The sequence below is a fragment of the Gnatocerus cornutus genome, chromosome 2 (assembly GCF_029298725.1).
Source record: "Gnatocerus cornutus isolate USDA-ARS CGAHR chromosome 2, icGnaCorn1.1, whole genome shotgun sequence".
Taxonomy (NCBI): domain Eukaryota; kingdom Metazoa; phylum Arthropoda; class Insecta; order Coleoptera; family Tenebrionidae; genus Gnatocerus; species Gnatocerus cornutus.
In genome coordinates this window covers 11,075,539-11,093,708 of record NC_142234.1, presented here as the reverse complement: position 1 = coordinate 11,093,708, position 18,170 = coordinate 11,075,539, and the positions used below count along the sequence as shown (strand labels likewise).

Below are 18,170 nucleotides of genomic sequence, written 5' to 3'. Positions count from 1 at the left end.
AGTGGTCTATTACAGGAAGTTTGCTGGCAATGTAATGTGTATTTGTTTTCCTCTTTGAGAATAGCATTTCGCCACCTCTTACACTACTGATTTAAATTTTTATAGATATAGAGAAATTAACTAAATAAATGTAAATGTAAATTTAAATTGATTTTACGATACGTTCTATCAAAAATATGTTAATTAGATAGAGTCAGGATGCTATTAGATACGAGTACATTGATACACCCTTCTTTGCTCTCTGAGGCGCAAGTTCTGGAACATCCTGTATAATAAATACAAAAATAGCCTATGAATGTTACGTAACTTATCTTAAGGTAAATAAATCTTAGAAGTATCTTTTCACTGAATATTGATTTATCTGTTCATACATATCACAAGCACATTATACTATGTTACTCAGATACATTTCGATCTTTAATTTTGTTTTTCTAGAACTTACCATTATTTACCATCGCTCTGGCGGGAGTGTCCTCATCTTCGATATCTTCATTAAAAACACATACCATTGCAGAGAACAATTTCTTCATATCTCGTTTGTCATGGGTAAAAACATCAATACAATAATGTTCGGGATTTCGCATGCGGTTGTCTTCAAAATTCGGTAAATAGATAGAACCGTTTTCTTGTACATGAAACTTATCGTCATCGTATAAATGAGGCTCCAATATCATTTTTTCACCGTTTTTACACTTGTCATTGAGGAAGGTGTGGTATTTTGACAAAAAAATAGTCTTACTAGTTCCGTTATGAAGTTGGACAATGAAATCATCATTTTCTGTTTTCTTGCATTCATTTTTTCCATTTTGAATGTACACCATTTCATTTAAAGCGCAACATTTTCGTACGCAAGGACTTCGAATATTGCAGATGCAACCGTAGATGGTACCATTTTGTTCATAATAATTTTTTTCGTCATAATAGACACCATTGTGTCTAATTATGTTTTTCATTCGAAATCCGTTTGTTATATTCACTGTCAATTCTTCGGGACATGGAGTTTTAAGAGAGCTCGATATATGAATTAGTATCACAATAAAAAATAAGCGTAGATTCATTGTTCCTATCATGAGAAGAGGAGATTTGTTAAAGGGTTGTAAGAGTCATTCTAGTCAGAAGGCAATGTCCGATCAAAATCATTCTTCACGCACTATTTTCATATGTGGGACTTCAACATTTTGCACCTTTGGGATTAGAAAAAAACGCATTAAATTGTGCTGTACGTTTGTTCAACAATTTTCAGATAAAGTCAAGTTTAAAATACATACCTAGTTTGTTTGCAAGAACTTCAATGCGATACTTTCAACTTTCGTGAACTCTGCGAATAACATAATATAGAATATGTTACCAATGTGACTGGTAAAAATCAATATTTACATTTGAGATATTACTATTTATTTACACTGTAGGTATGTTGTAAATATTTAAAGTTCAAAATTTGACGTTAAAAAAACGTTATCAGTTAACAGTCGTTTTCTGTATTTTAAAATTTTCCAACAGGATGTAAATAATATTTTTTTGTTTCCTTATGATAATGAGTCTAACCAAATTCACGTTGCAACCCAATATAAATTTTCAAAGCTTTCGTAGATTTTTTATTTTATGGGTTATAGACACAGTCAACTGAACATCTAAACTTTTTTAACAATGAAGCAATGAAAATATATTTTGGCTTATATTTGTCATTTCGTCAGACTCGTGGACTAGCCTGTATTTGTTATCCTTATGGTCCATTCCGACAAATAAGTGTATACAATTAATTTTGGTTAATTTGAATTGTAGTTCAAAATTGAACCTAATAATAAATATGTAAGCACTTTAAAATTAAATATTCTTTAGTTCACACATGCTTCTATCTATTAATAATATTTAATATGTGATAATACGTCGTACTTCTATAAAACAAAGATATCTTAACACTTTACATCAGCGAATCTATGTTTTTACAATTTTTGGAATGGAAAAAAGGTCAACGACAGTTTTTCATACTCAGTTAAACTTACTTGTAAATGATTTACATCCATACGACGACACAAATACGAACTAGTCCGGACAATTTACGCAAAACCAACTACGTCGGGTTACTTCATTCTCTCCTTTACATTTCAGGGTTTATCTCAAATTGAATACGTCATTTCACAAAGGCTTCTCTTATTTCAGTTAAACATAGTTTCACATAGCTTAAAACTGGCTTTTAATAAATTATATTCATAAACAAGATAAAAAAGGTTGATTTACTGTTATCCTGTATTCCTTAATCTACTTTGGCAGTATTATTTGGCGCATTACCAGAAAAATTTAAAAAAATATCAATGTACTTTTAGCATCCTGACTCCATCTAATTTATATATTTTTGATAGAACGTAACGTAAAATCAATTTAAATTGACATTTCCTTTTCTTTCATTTACTTCTCTATTTCTATAAAATTTTTAAACAGTAATAAGAGGTGGCGAAATGGTATTCCCAATGAGGAAAACCAATATACATTACATTGCCAGCAAACTTCCTCTAATAGACCACTTCATTATATTAGTTTGCAACAACTTTCAGTAACGCTACGTAACCACATTATACATATCACGCTTCATATCAATAGATTTTGGTAATACATACATATGTCGGTAAATTTGCGAGTTGAATTGTTTTCATCGCAACGAACGGAAATGTCTTTTTACTACCAAGTATGTTTTTATTGCCGTAATTATTCCTTATTAACACGTTGTCGTCTTCAAAATTTTAATCACAAGCATCCTCCTTTAATATCTAACAGTGTGATGTCAGATTTTAAAATATAACCGGATTTATTTAACTTTTAGTGCAAACTTTTCCCAATTTCTAATTTATTTACAAATTTGTGAGTAAAAATCAGTTCGATGTAGTTACGGTCAGTTTCTAAACACAAAAAAAAAAGAAAACTGTAATATATCAAGGTATTTTGCACAAAAACCCTTTTTTCCTGTAGAATTTTTTTTTGTAGGCGCCAAATTTAAAATGCGCCTCTATGATTGGTTGTTTAGTTTTTAAACTTCTGCTATTTCTACAGAATGTCAAACCAGAATTGTCACATGTTTAAAACTGTCACCAATTTGTCGGGGCATCAGCAATAAAGACATTCTTATGAAAATGTTGTGGGGTGTAAAAAACGAAATTGTTAAAATGTCAACATTTTTTATAATTAATATTGACGTGATATATTCCATCATTTTAGTGTATGCTTGACGACTATTTTTTGGATAGCTATATACCCATTTGAAAGTTAATTAGAAAAATGGTGGATGCGCCAGGTCCATTATTTTCATTTTTTTGCTGTAAACTCTCATATTAAAATTTTTTTTATTTGTTTTTATTTTTGATATATCGATCAGTAAAATACTGTAACTGTAATCTTTTAATAGCAGACACACTCCTATTTTGAAACACCAAGTTTAGTTTTTTTAACTTAAATAGGTAATTCTCAATTTCTCACTTTCATCATTTTTTTATTATAATGCACACCTCGGATGATAAAAAGTGCGTCTTAAATTCGAAAAAATTACTGTATGTACCTAATTATTATGAAAACTTAAAAATTATTTTGTAGTTTAAAACTGTTTTAAGCTATTTAAAGATTCTTTAGTAAAAGTGATTGACGAATCGTATTTATCGATTATTCCAAGGACAGCCTTGATTGCTATTTAGATAGCCATTAAATTAACAGCACTGGTTGTAAAATGGTCAAGATTTTGATAAATGAGTGTATTTTGTATGATAAGAATACTTCATATTACAGTTTGAAAACAAAAATAAACTACTGGCATTTATTTATCTTTGGCGAATTCTTCTGAAATCAATAATAATTCGTCTAGAAACAGAACAGTGTTATTGTTGTAGAATTATAGAAGGTGAATTAAATAACAAAAACCAGTTGATCTTCAACAATGAAGTACACATTACCCATAAATGGCAGATAAAAGTGGCGTACATTCCATTTGCAGTAAGCGCTGACATATGCGCAAATACGCAACGTGGATACATATGTTAAATCTAACAAATTAAATCTAAAATGAGTACTTACTCCATGCAGAACCAGTACTTTCCTCGGGTATAATGTCCTCAATGAAACACACTAAAGGATCTACTTGAATGATATTTCCCGAAACAAAAGTTTCCATGCAAAACTTATCAAAATTAATCATTCTATTTTCACCATAAAGCGGTCTAAATAAGGATCCATTCCGCTGCAGGTAGTAGACATCGGTTACGAATTTCTTAGGTGATAACCGTAGATTAGTTCCAAGAGTACAGGATTTTGAATGAATAACACGAAAATGTATAGAATCATTCACTACTTTTAACCCATCAAAAACAGTTAATTCCAGCTTTACGTTTTTCATTTCAGTGCATCCAGTCGTCTTCATAAGAACGAAATTTTCAGGACAGCACTTACGTAAACATGTATGATTCGCACAAATTGAATAGCCGTTTGTATCATACGACAACGTGTGGTTGACGCCGGTAATTGATAATATTTTAACAAAAACAATTAAAATCACTGTGTATTTACACATTTTGTGACAATTCACTCAACACAAGCATAAGACTAAGTGATCCTCACATCTAACGATGAATCAACAGTAATCCGGTGACAATGATTTGGTACCAAGATATTTCCTTTCTTGTCGATAACAAGCGGTTTCTCGCTCTAGTTTCCGAAAATAAGAAGAATCGGAGAATGACGTCAGTTAAAATTAAAAAGTCATATAATACTCTGTAATCTATTAAAGTAGAACAAAGAACAGATGGGTTAGTTTTTGTATTACGTCTTTTGGAAACGTTCACTCAGCCCCAGAATCAAGCAATCAAAAATTGTTCATTGTTAATTTTTTTTAGCTTTAAATAATAAATTATGGTCTACGTAATTTAGATAAAAAGTCAAGAAATAAAGCAACGAATTCAAGAAGAATTCATTTTGACAAGATGTTCGCTTCGAAGTTGTCTTTTCACCATTAATTTTTTCAATGCTACATTGAATTGATTATTATTATTATTCATATTAGTAGTAATAAAAAAGATCAAAACCTAATATAAGACTCACCGTAAGATGTGACTCCATCCGGTTCTTGCAAAATACCGTCAAAAAAACACACTAAAGCCACCACTTCAGACAAGTTGTTTCGTATTACAGTGTCCATACAAAATATGTCAAACGGAGTCAGATAATCGTCAGGAAGAAAAGGACGATACAAAGATCCATTTTGCTGAAGATAAAATATGTCAATTTCAAACAATTTTGGTGATAGTCGTAATGCTGTGCCTCCTGTGCAAGCCTTAGAATGAATAATATGGAAGGTGAGAGATTCGTTGACTTCTTCAGTTCCATCGAAAACTTGTAAAGTTAGTGAATGTTCTGGAGATTTCATACAACTCCCTTTAAATAGCACGAAATTTTCTGGACAACATTTTCGTAAACACGTTGTTGTGTTACAAATTGAGTAGTTGTCGTTGGTGGCATGAATAAGAGTATGTTCAACACACGACACTAAGAAAATATTATAGGATAAAAATACGAGAAAGAATAGAGACATTCTGTAAGAAACTTCTGGATGTACTAAGGGGTATGGCGTTGAACGGACGTTAATAATCGTGGCCATTTCCACAATAATATTGATAAAAGTCTCCTATTAATAATAATGTTCCGTTGTGATAAGTTCATTTTTGTGCATTTTTTTTTCCGTTGGGAAGGTAATACTAGTTATATAAAATCTTTAATAAATTTGTTTCTTTTTAAGTCAGAAATCGAAACTTTTTACACAGGATTTTTTATCTTAGCCCTTAAATAATACTCTTTGTTTCGTTCATATTTTTTCTTTAGAAACGTTTCAAAAATCTAAAATCTATTCGTATCGAAACTGCTCGATTTGCCGAATTTAGAACTGCTTATTGAGGTCGATTCGATTAAGTAAATATCAAATTAAATTAGGTTTCTGGGTTCCCACAATCTACTCCGGGAAAACCACCTCAATCAATGTAATGAATTTCGATTTTTAGGTAATAAACAATCTAATAAAAGACCGACAATTATCTTATCCTGTAGCCAAATTAATTCATTGAGTCCCGAACTATCCTGAAACAAATAGAGGAAAAAACTTCTAATAAACAAACTTAAACTTGTTATTGTTTGAAAAGTCAAAACTGTTATTGATGCGTTCCTGCCAAAATTATAAACATTTGATCAAAATCTAAAATTAGTTGTTCTGAAAAGCAATCTACTTAAAAACCAATTTTCCGCTAGTTTATAATTCATAAACGCAGAACAAAGCAAGAACTATTATTTGTTGCGTACATCGATTTTAGTGTATTTTATGCATTACAAAATCAGATGTTGTATTTAGGAAGCTTATCTTGACAACCGCAAACCAAAACGGAATTAAATTTAGATTAATTTTATCAAAATGCTTCATTCAACACAGCGTTTACTTACAATTTAGAGAAAAGTTATGTCTTAAACAAATTTTGCATAGAAAGGCGTTTGGGTTAGGTTCAAAAGGCAGGCAATTTCCCGAACATTTACAAACTTTTTGCTCATCTAATTCCGAAATATTCTCTGTTTATTTTATTGGGTAGCCGTATGTTTTATACAGTAACATAGAAAAAAGTGTTTTTCTTAACGAGTTGCATACAATACTTTTCCAAAAGATATAACAAAAAATATTTTAAAATTTCTCTAGAATACCAAATCGGACAATGTGAAAATGGCCTAAAAAGCCATTAAAATGAAAGCATTATCATCATCACCACAAAACAATTCCACAAGAGCCTTTTTGTTTTTAGGCTTGCTGGAATTGGTACTAATTTGAAGTATTAAAAGTCGATTAAAATTCCTATTTTACTCAAAGAAATTGCTCACAATTTCTATACCACTAAACATTGCAGCTTTACATTAATATGTTATGATTATCGATTATAATGCTAGTTCTATATCTATAATTCTATAAAAATATTGAATATTTGGTCCGCACATCTTCAAATGCAAATTTCCTATTTTGAGATTTGATGCTGCAACTCTAAATACTTCATTGTATAAAAGTGTAGAACTCTATATCATACACCAAATATACTATACAAAATTTACGAACAATTAAATTCTTGGGACTTTTAAACCGAATAAACGTTACTAGATAACACTATCTATTAATAATAATTCATTCATAAACTGGGAGAAATGCTTTTTTAAGTTTGTTTTTCTTCTCAAATGCTCAAAAATGACATTTTCATTTAAGTATGTATTTACTAATTAGCTGAGTTAATAATACATAATTTAGACATAAATACAATACGCTCGCACTTAATTTTGAAAGTGACAAAATCTGAGACCAATCTATAGAGTTTGAACATTTTAAGTCGACCATTCAGAGCTTATCTTCCTTGTGTCATATTAAACTTTTATTAAACACTAAATAAACAAACAAATTTCAGAAAGAAAAAAATAAAATTTACGTTAAAATTGACGAACAATACTAAAGTACTAAATAGTATACCTAGTGATACTAAAAAGCATTTGTTGTGTGTATCTATAAAATAAAACATTGTCGTAATTTTACATAATTTAATGCTCACAACAGCAATTACAGTTGTTATATTTAAGTTTCTATTTTTGAACACTTTTTATTTTCTAGTAAGTTACATTATACGTTGTACTTCTGCGGATATAAGCTGCATATTCTTAAAAAATTTCTTTCATTTTGAGGCCGTTTAGGTTAACATTTGCATCGTAAAAATCATTATAAATAAATATAGCAATGTAATAGTAGTATACATTCAACAGTAACATTTTGTAAATACATATAAATTTTTACTGAAAATAAATTTCCACGTTTCAGTACGTATGTATAAAAATTCCACTGCAGTGGAAACATTTTTTTCTCAACAAATACATATAAAAGTTAAAAATTTTCAATGTATAAGGCATGCCCTCAAGGCAGTTGTTAATGGTAATGAAGAACAAGTAAAACGTTCAACTGCAGTCATTTTTACAATTTGTAAATTCTTAATATTACGGTAACATTTTATATTATTTAACGTTCAATTATCACTTTGTGTATCAAACATCCTTTACAACCTTGATAATATCAACCTCAATATCGTTTACATTTTTTCTCTTGAAACCAACAGCAAAACTTGAACCAAAACAACACATATAAATAACTAAAATTTGCATTCAGGCATATAAATAATTGTAGCACATTGAGGGGTAAGCACTACTACTTATTCTTACTGTGGATCCCTGCAAAAACGGTCCTTCTATCCCTGTTATTTGTGAGCATACTACGTTTTACACTATTCTTGCTTAATAGTACGACTAAAGTAACTTCAACCAAAAAATAGACTATATAAACATAAAAACAATCAACAATAAGTCTACAAATATAACAGAGGTCATCAGCTGCCAATAATTGGGCAGAATTTATTTGGTCAGAACTTATTTAGATATAGACATTCGAATTAAAACTTAAGAAATGATTGTATTATAATTAATACAATTCTGGCTCAATTCTAATATAGAATATAGCTTAGTACATTAAAAAATGATTCGTGATGATTAAAAATAATAGAGTAATGAAAGTTTGTAAGAGTAATATTTTATTACCGTATTTACACGTAGATTATTTAATATCACAAAAAGTGTACTCTAATAATGATTATTGTCTTCTCTAAATACTTCCTGACCAAAGCGAACATTTTATGTACTTAAATTTTTCTTCTACTAGTAATAAACTTAATACTACATGATGACTACATAATGTGCATGTTTTATTTACAAATGTTGGATCGCCTTTTGAAGGAACACTTTTCACTGAACAGTTTTCGAGTCGGATGAGTGAACGGCTGTTGTGTGAAAATCTATACAAGACTGAATTTAAACTCCTGTTCATTACACATCCTCGTATTTCGCCAATTTATTCTGTAACATCAAATTCTCCTTTTTCAGTCGTTCTAACTCTTGACGGAGACCAACATTCTAAAACAAGTTAAACTATGACAAGCGCTGATCTTTTCTTTTCTTCTTACCTCTTTTTCGAGATATCCTGCTCTAAGAGCGATTTGATTTTCTTTCATTCGGCGGGCGTCTCGAGATCTTTTGGCTGCTAAATTGTTCTTCCTACGTCGAGCCCAATACTTGTCGTCTTTGAGGTCATCTGGTACGAATTGTTTGCGGGATTTTTTGATGATGGGTTGTGGCTTGAGTTCCTCATCTGAAAATGCTCTTGTCCGTGGGTCGAAGTCGCGACAACTCGAAGCCATTGACAACGCTTCAGAAAAAACTGCATTTTAGACATTAGTATTGTGCAACACACACAATAATTTACTCTCACGTGTTGCCTTACTAAATTTCTCATCCATCATCTGCCAATCTAGTAAGGACAATACGAGAATTGACAAATCATACTCGTTTTTCTGAAGTTTAATAAGGCTTTTTGCGCAAACTGAATTCTGTAAAAATTATGTTCTCACTTACGATCAGCGACAACATATTTATTTCAGAACTAAATTTGCACCTTACCACGATTTATTTGTTAGTTACTAACTACCACGTAGGTAACGCCGAAGTTATTATCTGACCTCAAACTGTGACTTACTGAGGTTACAAATATAAAGTTTCTACTTTAAGTCAGACACTTCAGAAACAAATCAAAATGAAGTGTAGTAACAATAAAGTAGTTACGAACAACTTTATAGTTGTCTCTGCTCAAAGTTCCTCGAAAACAATGTCATCCTTGTAAAATGATTTATTAATATCTTTTGTAAATCATCAATTTCAAATTAAATAAAAATCGATACATAATATATTACTCTGTATAAATTATAAATCGCCCACTTCATTTAACACCCATAAAATCAGTTTTAGTGTTTTTTATTAAGATTGAGATTGATAATAATCACGTAGTTATATAATTAATTTTACAAGGGTGACATTTCAGGTTAATAAAGAACGTTTTGTCTTCAGTTTGAAAAAAGCCGTCCTAAATCGTTGAAAACTCGAACATCTTTGTAGACAGCAATTTTTTTTCTCACAGATTTTTACCTATAATTGTTTCGAAGACAAAATAAAAAATGCTATTTAGAACGGCTTTTCCCACTTTGCTCTGGTCCCATTTTCCAAAACTTACTTGAATCGGCGGGTGAAGACGGATTAATGGTATCAGGGCTCATACAGTCACTTGGACTCGGTGACCTTTCCCTTTTCGGTAAAGGATGCGAACTGGCCAAAGGTCCGAGAGATCCGTGTGAGCCCAAACCGTCCATGGACACACCGTTTTCCGACAGAAACTCGTCCAAGTCGACATACTAAAACACACGGTTTTAAGAATAACAATCACATGGATACCAAAAAAAGATTACTTTGAGGTCTGTTTCGTATGTTTTGTCCCATAAATTAGGCCCCAGGAATGCTGTTTGGGCTTCAACATTGTTCCAAAGTTCTCCTTCGTCTTTTTTGTCATCACCTAATATGCTTCCTGCCAAATCTTTGATCGTTGAGTGGCCGTGACCGTGAGGATGAGTCGGTTTACTGTTTCCTAGAAGCAAAAAGGATTGTTCAGAAGCGAAAAGAACAGATTCGCAGAACTAGAATAAGTAAACTGGAGGTAACGAGGCGTGTGTTTGACGGACACAAATTCGCCTACAAGAGTGGATTTATTTTATTTAGTTAGTGTACTTCTCAATTAGCAAACATTCAAAACGTTCAACGTGGGCAGGTACTTGATAACAATTAGCAGAGATTTATCAAAACGTGTCCTCGATTTTGAAGAATCTCGAGTTGAACTGATATCAGTGCTAATTCGAATTTAATTTTTATGTTATGATAAAAACGTTTAAAGCTTACAAATTGCGACAATTTATTGAACTTATAAATAAGCACATATGATTTACAGTTGTTATAAATAGAGATTTTTGACAACGAGATGCATGACTATTTTCCTATGAGTTTCACGAAGTGGTGACAGCAATTTTCGTTGATAAATGCTGTTTTTTTTCACTCGTAAATTATCTCATAACTTTTCTATAACTTCTATAAAGTAGAAGCAAAAATAATTATTGATCAAAACAAAGTCGTATAAAAAAAGAAAGTACATCGTCGAAAACTTACAAATGGTTGGGTAACACTTTAAATTTCAGTTTTTAACACTACACTTTTTAACTCTTTTTATATAAATAACAATAATAACTACTCCAAAATTTACACGTGTATTGTTATCATAGTTATCGAATAAAATGCTCCTTTTTCTTGTACATTTATTTACGAGCAATTAAATTTTTGGAGAGCTTTATTGTGAAATAAATCATCACAACGATTTTATCGTCAACAGAAGTCTGATTACGAGTTTAACTTATCTCTTGATCATAAATGCACCAATAAACATTAAGGAAGTCAGTTATTAGATTTTCATTTCGGTTTGATAGAAAAATTGGAAGAGAAATCGATTCTCGAGAAGCAGTACATAGGAGCTATAAAGAACGAGTTTGATAATTGTTTATGGTTGTAAATAAGGTAATTTGCATGTATCTAATTTAGATTTATGTAGATTTGACTGATGAGTTTTCTAGTTGGTTTTCCCTTTGTGATTGAAGCGTTCTTCAATGACAGGTTTCTTCAGGAAATTCTATAGTATCAACTTTTCTTCAGCATTTCTTCGCATGAGTAATTACATCTTAAATAGTTTATAGCAGCAAGTCCTTCAGCTCTGAACTAACCTGACAAGTGTTTCGCAACCTCCGACTTTCATTTTCATGGAGACTTTCCTTGCGAGGAAAAGACGAACCCAACATACGCACAACATTCACACGTCCAGTAAATAAATAAAGTTGGATGTCATTAGTCATTAGACACCGACAGGTACAATAACGTAATTAATTATAATAAATTATTGAATGTTAATCCTGTTACAGAGAAGCTCGTATCGTTACAGTGTTAATTAAAATCTTTTGACCTTTTTTGCAGGATAAACACGAAGACATAATAACACCTCACGGCAGCTTTAGCGCTGAAACCAATAATGAAAGAGGATCAAAAAAGAGCCCGAAGCTGCGTCAACAAGGCCCCTGATTAGAACTTTGCCACACGATCGGTTTCGTGAAGGCACAAGGAAGTAAAAGTATTTGTTGGTAGTCCTACCTCCCACGATATGAGGAAGGTCAAGGAGGTTCTGTGAGGGCGGCACACCTGAACTGCGAGCTAAACCGTATAGAGACCTAACTCGTATGCAATAAATTTGATTTATCGCTCTATAACACCATGCAAAGAGGTTTTATTATGTATCTTATTATATACCCTAGCTTGTTAACGGTCACGGTTACTATTCAATGATGATGGTGGCACAGCCGCTTTTGGGGATAGTTAATCAAAATTTATTACTGACTTGCAAGTATAGGTACCACATTTTCCGGAACACTCCGGAAATACAAACCACTACGACCAACAAAAAAATGCAGATTTCTCTCTGTTTGCAGTTTCTTCCACGTCCCACGGGCGGTTTTAAAGGAAGGAATCGATTGATATTCAAATGGATTTAAATGAAAATCGTGATGGTGATTAGTCGGTGAGTAACTGCTGCTGATTACCACATTATAAAGCACGAATGTCAAAAAATATTGTTCTACCGTCAATCATGTGGTGTGGTTCAGGGCCAAAGACAAACCAAAGCCGTGGGCACAACGGGAGGAGTCCCATGTTTTTATGTCGAATGTAATTAATACTCGCTTATTGACTATAAAGCATGAAAAATAACAGTCATTGTTAATGGCGGCAAGGCCCACGCAAAATTAAATGCGAAAAAAATTTTGAATGCTAGTTTGCATCGAAAAGGACGGAAATAGAAACGAAGTGTGATTTTAATTAACACTTTTGCGTAGAATAGCTAAAAATATAGTTTGGTGACCAAACCATTGGCTGCTCTTTGATGTTGACAAATGACAATGGCTCTGATGCTGAAAAAGTAGGGGAAATTGTAGTGTTGTGGCGAATTAAAAAGGCGCTTCGAAAGCCTGAAAACTGGAAAACCGGAATTTTTGCCAGTCACCACCAAATTTTACGATCCTGAATCTACCATCACTCCAACTTTCTCCATCATTTCAACACTCCTGTCTGTCATCAAAGAGTTTTTGTGATTCGTAATTCTTTATATACTGACATTGATGTGAGTAATAGCAGAGGACTAAAATTCGATTCGTATGAAAATGTCACATCATCCTGTCACGGTTCAGGAGTCTATGTTAGATTCCCAGCAATTTCGCATGTGTGTATCCTTGAACCAGATGCTTTGTTTCCTTAACATTAACGACTTTTCAGTTAATGACATAAAATTTTTGTATTAGGTGCTCGAAAGACGAGGTCGCGATAGAAAATGACATCCTAGTGAAATAATAGTCGAAAGCAACTACCGAAAAAACAAGTTAATTTACTTAATGAATCAATTAAAAACGTGTGCATAATTTAAAATGTATAAAGAACAATGCTATTAAATTCATTCATGTTTCTCGTAACGCTGTGCTTTTTCAATGTCACTGTTTTTGTTCAAGTTTATCTTGCAAAATGCAACGCATGACAACATAATTACTTGCTGCACCGCATAATTTCTGTATGAAAACGTTCTATTGCTAACTTTAAGATCCTTTATCGTTTAATTTACACCAATTCTATATTATTTTGTAATTTATTCGTTGCTGCTTGACTTCTTTCGCCAAGGAAACGAGAGGCGGCGAATGCTTCATTTGGTTACATCCAGACACTATTAATATTGGAATTAAAACATCAACCACTTGAGCTATCCTTGACCATTGTCTCTCAGATTAATTTGGTGCCACAAAAACATCAGAGATGGCAAATCACCATGAAATTTTAAATTATCGATAAAAAAAAGAAAAAAAAACCGTCTGTTGTACTATAAAATAATAAATTTCAACGCAGAAGAAAGACGCCACAAGATTTCCTGGAGTTTGCTGTGATGCTGCCCGACTCAAGGTTGCCACAACAAAATACAATTAATTTTTAATTTTTGCTAGACACTTCAACACAACGCCTCTTACCTTGTGCATATTTAAAGGACTATTAATAAAATCTCTCGTTCAACAGGACGATCCTTCCCAAAGCTCTCGCCACTTTTTTGTAATTAAAAATGGTCGTTTAAATATAAGAAACAAATCATAAAATCTAAGTGCTTGTAATAAAAATGCAAATCTCAAGTCCTGACCATAAAGCTATAATTTGTTATTTATCACTAGTACCGTGTTGGAAAATTCTCTTCTCTTTTTTTTAAACTCTATTAACAATAGGTAAAAAATGTAACCTCCAATAACACCAGCCTTGACATTCACAAGGTTCGTATGTTTATGAACGTGCAGCTTTTGGAAATTTCAAATTCACCTGCTGGTAAACCGAAAGTATCAAACTTTTTTCGATCAAAGCTACATTTTTCAGCCTTCACTTTGACCTCGAATATCAGTTGTGTGAGACGAAGGCAAAGCGTTTTTATTTTAAACCAAACGAAAGAGAATGAATTGTCATTTTCCATTCGGCAGTTCCATGGGATTTTTCAAAGAGAAATGAAGAAACCTTGAAGAGATGTCTCCGCGACTAGGAGATGAAACACATTAGTGACAAGGTTGTAAAAAATCGCATTAAAACATAATTTACCAAAGATGGACATCGGGATTATTATACACTCGAGCAAAAAAAAAACTTAAGAATGAATCGACGCAATATGTGAAGAAAACACATTTGGATTGCTGATACTTAGTGATGCCAACCGAGTGTTTGATGCCTTGTTTGAATTTTAATACAAACACATTGTCGGTGCTAATTTTAAATTTCGTAATTGCATTTTTCTTGGAGCAGAACATCGGCGAGACCACACATCTTGAAAAAATGTGATCTAAATTGTATTGTTTACAGGATATTCGAAGTAGTTACCTTGAAATTTTTACAAATGCACTACTGAACTGACCTTGGCACATTCATTCATCAAGTAAAACGATTTATTAGTGTGATTTTGGTAAAATGGTTATTTAATTCCGCGGTTGTCCACATTCTTGAAATAACATCTGTATTTTGGATGAAACCAGATCAGGTGTAGAGCAGCTGAACTGAAGAGGGTTCGCAAAAAATTAGAAATAAAACAAAACTACATTTCCGTATTGACGGACTGTAATTAAAGAACTGATGTTTCCAAGGCCAACGACTAGCATCTAAACATGCAACAGACTAAAATAACAGAAGACAGCCAACATTTGTCTAACATGGCCGCTCGTGTAAAAAAGTCGCCGACGCTATTAAGTTTCTGGCTGAAAAATGTAACACTACAAGACATTTTACTAGTCCGTTCCGGCTGGTGCTCGGACTAAATATACGGAAATAAACATGGCAAAAGAAATAATATGGGTTACTATTATATCACAATCCACCACTTCATGGAAGAAATAATTAGATTATTCTTACGCAATTTCACGCATAATCGGCCAATGTTCAAAAATCCGCAAAGCCCGACTTTCTTCCTGTTACGCAGGAACAGCGGCAGTTTGCGGAAACTGCAGAAACTCGCATGAAAAAATAACGTACCGATTAAAGTTCTTGCGGTTAAACCTCAGCTTGCAACGTGATTGTCGTAAAATGTGGAGTCGTAGACAAGTTGTAAAATGTGATTTAAAAATCGTAAAAGTCAAAGAGGACAATTTAATATGTTACGTAATATTCCTGCTTTCCATGGAGGATGAACTCTTGTCTTTGTCCTTTTTCTTTGTTAACATTTGGTGGACTACCGGTCGAAGATTTTTGGCCAAAGCAGCTTGCGCCGGGTGTTTGTATCAAGGTGACTCTAACAACAAGCTGGCGGCACAAGCATCCACAACGAGTTTCTTAAAATCTAATTCCTAAGTCTAGTCGCAAATTCTTGGTACGAAACCCGTTTGTGGAACTACTCTAGGTTTAGAACTAGATATTGCCCATAGCAACTGGACGAACGTGCTCTCAACGTATCAGATGCTAGACAAATCGCTGTGTTGGATGATCGCAAGTTAAAATTCCACACTACACGATAAAAGAAAACTCCAAATAAGTCTTTCTCGCCTTCGATCTACCAAAAAAATTAAAATCGCATTAAGAACAATCTGACTAATTAACGTTTCAACTTTTTCAACCGACCACTTTCGCTCAAAGAACGGTTTAATTTTACTTTTCAACGTGATTATAAAAACCGTTCGTCTGAGTACGCACTAAACGCAAGTAAGAGTTTTCGACCATGAAAAGATAAAAATTCATTTGAATACTTGAACTGTCAAAATACACCCGCACATTGAGAAGAGAAAGTTGCACGGTTGTGGATCTTCGCCAAAAAAGGAGACGGTTGTTTTAAACATTATTTGGGTACAATGGAAAAACTGCCAACAATACACACCAATTCCCGTGTTTGGTTTGTACGTACGTAATGAAAGTTTTTACGGATTTGCGTCATGATTTCTTATTTTACTACATGCTTCATGAGATTAATCACAAATATTAGATTTTTTAACATTAGAACAAATAAGTGTAAAGCACGGATAATACAGTCGTGTCACATGTTTGACCTTGTCACAAAGTCTGCAAAATGTGAATGAATTGTACTAATGCAAGTGAATTATAATTAGTATTAAAATTCCATGTTGCATTATTTTCCGAAATTTTTCAGTCAGCGTAAACTGTGTAGCTTCCAAACTGGCTGTCCAAAAGGTGTACAAATATTTCAAAAAGAGAAAGGAAAATAGTTTTCCTCAAAGAAATAACGACTATATTTCCAAATAAAAACCGAAACTTTGGGAGATTTTTGCATTAAAAACTGTGCCATCTGGTTTACTATGAATAAATGAACACCAAGAATACAGCTTAATAAATAAATTAATTAATTAAACATGCTTTAAGATTGTACAGGGACGCACATTTCGTTTCATTAAAACAACTTAATTAATTATTACAGCTTAAATTGTAATTCAGATAGCAAAAAAACTGTAATGAAAATGTAGTTTTAACAGTTCCCCTAGCAATAGATTTTATGTGAAATGGAGCTGAAGATTACCAATAAAGGTCGAAATTAGTCATCCGAATCTACTTTTTCATTCAATACAATTTACCTTCCTGGCTGAGATTTCACCTTTGTCGGCAAATAAGCAAATCGTGATCGGTTTTCTAACTGAAAAATTAGAATAAGCGATTTTTCATGCATTTATGGTCCCAATCGTTTAATGATTTATAATCCAATATTGTTTTCTATATTCACTTCAAGTCGACATTTTGATAGTCAATTTAATTTCGAAATGACTTTCTTTTAGAGCCAAGTCAACCGAGTGCGTAAAAGTACGTCATTCTGACAGGAATTGAAATTGTAAGTAAACGATCGTTTTGTACCCTCATTTATGAGTAGTGAATCGTCTTTAGTTAGATTTGGCTAGAAAAACGGTCTATGGCCTCGTTGAGCAAACGATGCGTAGTGCGTAAAATATGTATTACTATTTCGCTCACAACTTGTTGCAAAAATAACTATTCTATTTTCCCTCTTATCAAATGATGCATTTCTTTTGCCCAATTTACAAAAAAAAACGGAAACATTTCCCCAAAGTAGATAATCTAAAAAATCTAGAAAATTTAACGAATCTTAAGAATTCAAATATGTACATACAACAAAAACCCAAAGATTTGGCAATCTCAAAAAATTATATATTTTGAAAATTTTCAAAATCAAGGACCCCTAAAACAAAAATTCAAAAATACAAATAGTGTAAAGAAAAGTAAGCGATATAAGAATATGGAAACAAAAACAGCATAAAACACTGCAGGTAGACATAAAAATTGATAAAAAAAAAACAAAAATAATACATATTTTCGATGCCACCTAATTTTAATTGTCACACCATGATTGCTTTTGTTATCGTCAACTTAGAATCACATCATTAAATCATAATTGCAAAAACAGTGTGGTTTCCGCACCCATCAAAATGCAATAAAAGTAACCAACTTGACTTGTTATTATTTATTTAAAAAATTCTGAAATAACGCCAACGCAAAAGTATGCTTAGTGGTTTCTGCATTAAATAATATATTTTATATATTGCAATAACCAATTGTAAATGAATTTCTAAGAAAATAAGTCATTACTAAAAATATAT

General features: G+C 32.4%; 2 protein-coding genes across 7 annotated transcripts in view; both read right to left on the bottom strand.

The window, feature by feature from the left end:
- Window positions 1–2,145, bottom strand: part of LOC148178969 (G protein-coupled receptor Mth2-like) — a 29,897-nt gene extending 27,752 nt beyond the window's left edge. The window contains exons 1-3 of one of the 2 annotated variants that reach the window (XM_088050579.1): window positions 2,004–2,145; window positions 1,269–1,318; window positions 443–1,184 (exon numbers count right to left, since the gene is read on the bottom strand). In XM_088050579.1, coding sequence (XP_087906705.1) covers window positions 443–1,070 — 628 coding nt within the window. In that variant the 5' untranslated portion in view covers window positions 1,071–1,184; window positions 1,269–1,318; window positions 2,004–2,145. The remainder of the gene's footprint in view (window positions 1–442; window positions 1,185–1,268; window positions 1,319–2,003) is intronic. The other variant, XM_088050577.1, reaches the window with a different exon arrangement.
- A 5,428-nt stretch (window positions 2,146–7,573) lies between these two features.
- Pdp1 (PAR bZIP family member Pdp1) overlaps window positions 7,574–18,170 on the bottom strand; it is a 42,980-nt gene continuing 32,383 nt past the window's right edge. For 3 of the 5 annotated variants that reach the window (XM_088029638.1, XM_088029636.1, XM_088029635.1), the window contains 4 exons: window positions 10,383–10,558; window positions 10,151–10,328; window positions 9,051–9,304; window positions 7,574–9,000 (listed from right to left, as the gene is read on the bottom strand). In XM_088029638.1, the coding sequence (XP_087885764.1) occupies window positions 8,914–9,000; window positions 9,051–9,304; window positions 10,151–10,328; window positions 10,383–10,558 (695 nt within the window). In that variant the 3' untranslated portion in view covers window positions 7,574–8,913. The remainder of the gene's footprint in view (window positions 9,001–9,050; window positions 9,305–10,150; window positions 10,329–10,382; window positions 10,559–18,170) is intronic. The other 2 variants (XM_088029637.1, XM_088029634.1) reach the window with 2 other exon arrangements.